Source organism: Eucalyptus grandis, chromosome 6, assembly GCF_016545825.1.
Source record: "Eucalyptus grandis isolate ANBG69807.140 chromosome 6, ASM1654582v1, whole genome shotgun sequence".
Taxonomy (NCBI): Eukaryota; Viridiplantae; Streptophyta; class Magnoliopsida; order Myrtales; family Myrtaceae; genus Eucalyptus; species Eucalyptus grandis.
This window is the reverse complement of record NC_052617.1, coordinates 39,989,714-39,992,792: the sequence shown is the minus strand read 5'-3', so window position 1 is coordinate 39,992,792 and position 3,079 is coordinate 39,989,714. Positions and strand designations below refer to the sequence as shown.

General features: G+C 44.6%; 1 protein-coding gene across 1 annotated transcript; it reads right to left on the bottom strand.

Annotated features, from left to right (window-relative positions):
• Positions 1–365: 365 nt before the first annotated feature.
• On the bottom strand, positions 366–2,741 carry LOC104449707 (probable calcium-binding protein CML23). The gene has a single exon (XM_010063947.3). The coding sequence runs from the start codon at positions 2,692–2,694 to the stop codon at positions 2,134–2,136; it is 561 nt and encodes a 186-aa protein (XP_010062249.2). The 5' UTR covers positions 2,695–2,741; the 3' UTR covers positions 366–2,133.
• Between the last annotated feature and the right edge of the window lie 338 nt (positions 2,742–3,079).

Below are 3,079 nucleotides of genomic sequence, written 5' to 3'. Positions count from 1 at the left end.
TCATATAGGTAATCATTTATTTTAATCACTTAGATTAAGCATCTCATGTTTATTTTAATTTAGTGCACATTTACTTTTTATTTATAACTCGCAAAAATCCTGTTCCAAAGCCTAACGGCCAAGCCTTGTCTAAATTTTACCCGACACTGAGGGGTTCTTTATTTTCCTCGTATTTTATTTACTTTATTTTTTTTAGGTGTTATTTGATCTTTATTATTGCTTTGATTAATGATTATTTTTTTTACTGCATGAGTATCCATAAATGATCACCTTTTACATGTTAGAGGATGTAGGGGATAAAATTGAGAAGATTGCACGTAAAGCGTTCCTCATAAAAGAGACAAAAGAATAGAAAGAGCGTCCAATTTATGTAGTATATCCAAGTTTTCAAATTCATAAATCTCCCGCTTTTTTTCACAGGATTAAGGTAAATTCCCACGACAGATCAGTGGCGGCTCTAAAAGAAATCAAATTAATCAACTGCCGGATGTGGCAACAACCATCACCATCTGCCCCATTTTGGTTCGTCTTTGATCCCATGACAGTGGAGCTGGAACATGTACAGTTTTGCAGATTCGATGCATTGAGATAGGGGGAGTTATATCAAGATCAAGGAAACATTAGACATTTTCATGATCTTGATGGATGGATGTTTAGAAGTTTCATATTTAGAGGATCCACCATTTCCCCCACCCCCTGACAATTTTAGGATCAAGGACCTTTTTGCTTAATTACTAAATTTAATCATGGGCTGATAAGGCCCAAACACACAAAACATCCACGAATTCAAAGCACAAATCGGACCAACTCGAACGACCGGGATCACAAAGGCCCAAGCCTATCCCTATAAACCGAACTGCCTGTTTTGTACGGGCGACACGGGATCGGCTCCCAAAACCCGGGCCCTGAATCGGGGCTCGGGGCCATGTGGAAATAGCCTCCAAAACGAAGCAAACCGAACCGAAATTTTCGGAGCCCAAGTGCGCCCAAAATGGTCAAAGTCAGGAGAGAGTGACGCTGCCTCGCCTTCTTTACTTCCGACAAAACTGAAAAAACCAAAACGCTCGAGAAGGCAAACAGTAAAGCGATACCGCGTTGAGCTCAGCATTTGCGAAAGGCTCACGCGCACGCACCCGTCACTTCACGGGACTTAGGGTTAGGTGACTGCCGCGTGAAATCCTCCACAAGTAATAATGATGATAGATCCAGCCGCGTCCACCAATACTAGTGCACAAACCTTACACGTGGACCACTCTACACTAGCCGTCTAGCTACTACTAAAAACCCAATCAAACAGTGCCTCAATTCCTCGCCCCGATAAAAAAATTTATAAAAACAAAGCTCCATTTATCCCGTAAAAAAATAATATAATTTGGACAGCGTTATAATATAATTAGTCAGTAAAAGATATTTTGATTATCGATGACAAGAAAGTATTTCACAATCAATTATTACTATACCTTAATTTGCAATTCATTATTTTATGATTGATTGTTGAAATGTTAGTTTTGAAAGAAGTTTTTGCTTGAAATCCCAAACAATTGATGGAAGTCCAGCAAATAAAAAACATATAATAAGAGGTGTCGTGCAGAGAACCAAAGGCGGATCCTTTCCTTATACACTAGAAACTGATCCCCCAACTTCCGCTTGAACGTCGAAAAATCCTCGATGGCTAATGTTGTTTCGGATAGATATCTTATAGACTGAGATATAGAGGATAATCTGTTCCAACTAGTTGAGTGCATATCATGTGGTAACATCTTAAAGAAGAAGAGAAGAGAATATAGGAAGATATTTTCCTCCGATCGAGACTTGGACAGCGAAGCCGAAAGATCCATAAACTGATATAAGATGGAAGAACAGCGCAGAATCAGATTTAACCTATCTGTCAAACTACTAATCGCCCCCCCCAACCAAACCGCTACATCGCTGTTTGTTCTTCCTCTTTTACGCTTTGCGCAAACAGCATAACCTCGCACGATGGTCGAATCAATCCCTAATTATGTGTCTGCCTACGAAGGAAAGAAAGGTAAAAAAATAGATGCGAAGAGATAGAGATCACGTTACGGCTGTGCTTTCTTGGCATGTACAAAGGTAGAGAGCCAACTCGAGAGCGCAGTCGAACGGCGACTGTTAGCTCGAAGCCCCGTTGCTCGCCGCCGTCATCATCTTCTTGAACTCCTCGAAGTTGACGTCGCCGTCCCCGTCCCGATCGACCGAGCTGATCATCTTCCTGCAGTCCCTGAGACTGCACTTCTGCCCCAGCTTCTTCATCACCGCGTGCAGCTCGCTCGCCGAGATCACCCCGTTCCCGTCGAGGTCGTACAGGTCGAAGGCGTCCCTGAGCTCCTTGGTCCCGCACTCGGGGCCCCCTTCGCCGCCGCCGAGGATTAGCTCCGCGAACTCGTCGAGGTCGATGAACCCGTCGCCGTCCTTGTCGATCTCGGCCATGGCGGCCTGGGCCTCCTCGCGGGTCGTGGGGGAGGAGCCGAGCGCGGAGAGCACCTCGCGGAGCTCGTCGCAGGAAATTTTGCCATCGCCGTTCTTGTCGTACTGGGCGAACACCTGCCGTACCTGGTCGACGTTGCCCAGGCTGTTCGCCGGCTTCGCCTGCGAGCTGGAGCTGGAGCTGGAACTGGATTTGGAATTGAAGCTGGAGCTGGAGCTGGAGCTGGTGCTGGACCTCTTCCACATGTTCACTGACGCTCCGAGAGAGAGAGCGAGATCATGAAGACTGTATTTCTGCAGGGTTCCGAGATTGGAAGTGAATCTGTACACATATATAGAGGAGGCGGGATTCCGCGTCGAAAGCGCGTTGCCTCGCTGTCAGACCTAGAACCGTTGGATTGGAGAGATGAGGACCTAATACCTGTGGGCCCCACATCGGCGCCGCTGATTAATGCTCTCTCCAGACTCCATGTGACTTTCAAACTTCTTCTTTTTTTTTTTTTTCTTTTCGAAGTCTTAGAACGCCTTTGGTAATTTTCCTATTCTGGAAAATAATTTTTAAACATAAATGATTTTTTTTTTATTCTCGAAAATAATTTCTGAGTATAAGATCGCTTGATAATTGTTAAAT

Excerpts from the sequence above, each read along its gene's own strand:
- LOC104449707 (XM_010063947.3), bottom strand. The coding sequence starts at position 2,694 with ATGTGGAAGAGGTCCAGCACCAGCTCCAGCTCCAGCTCCAGCTTCAAT.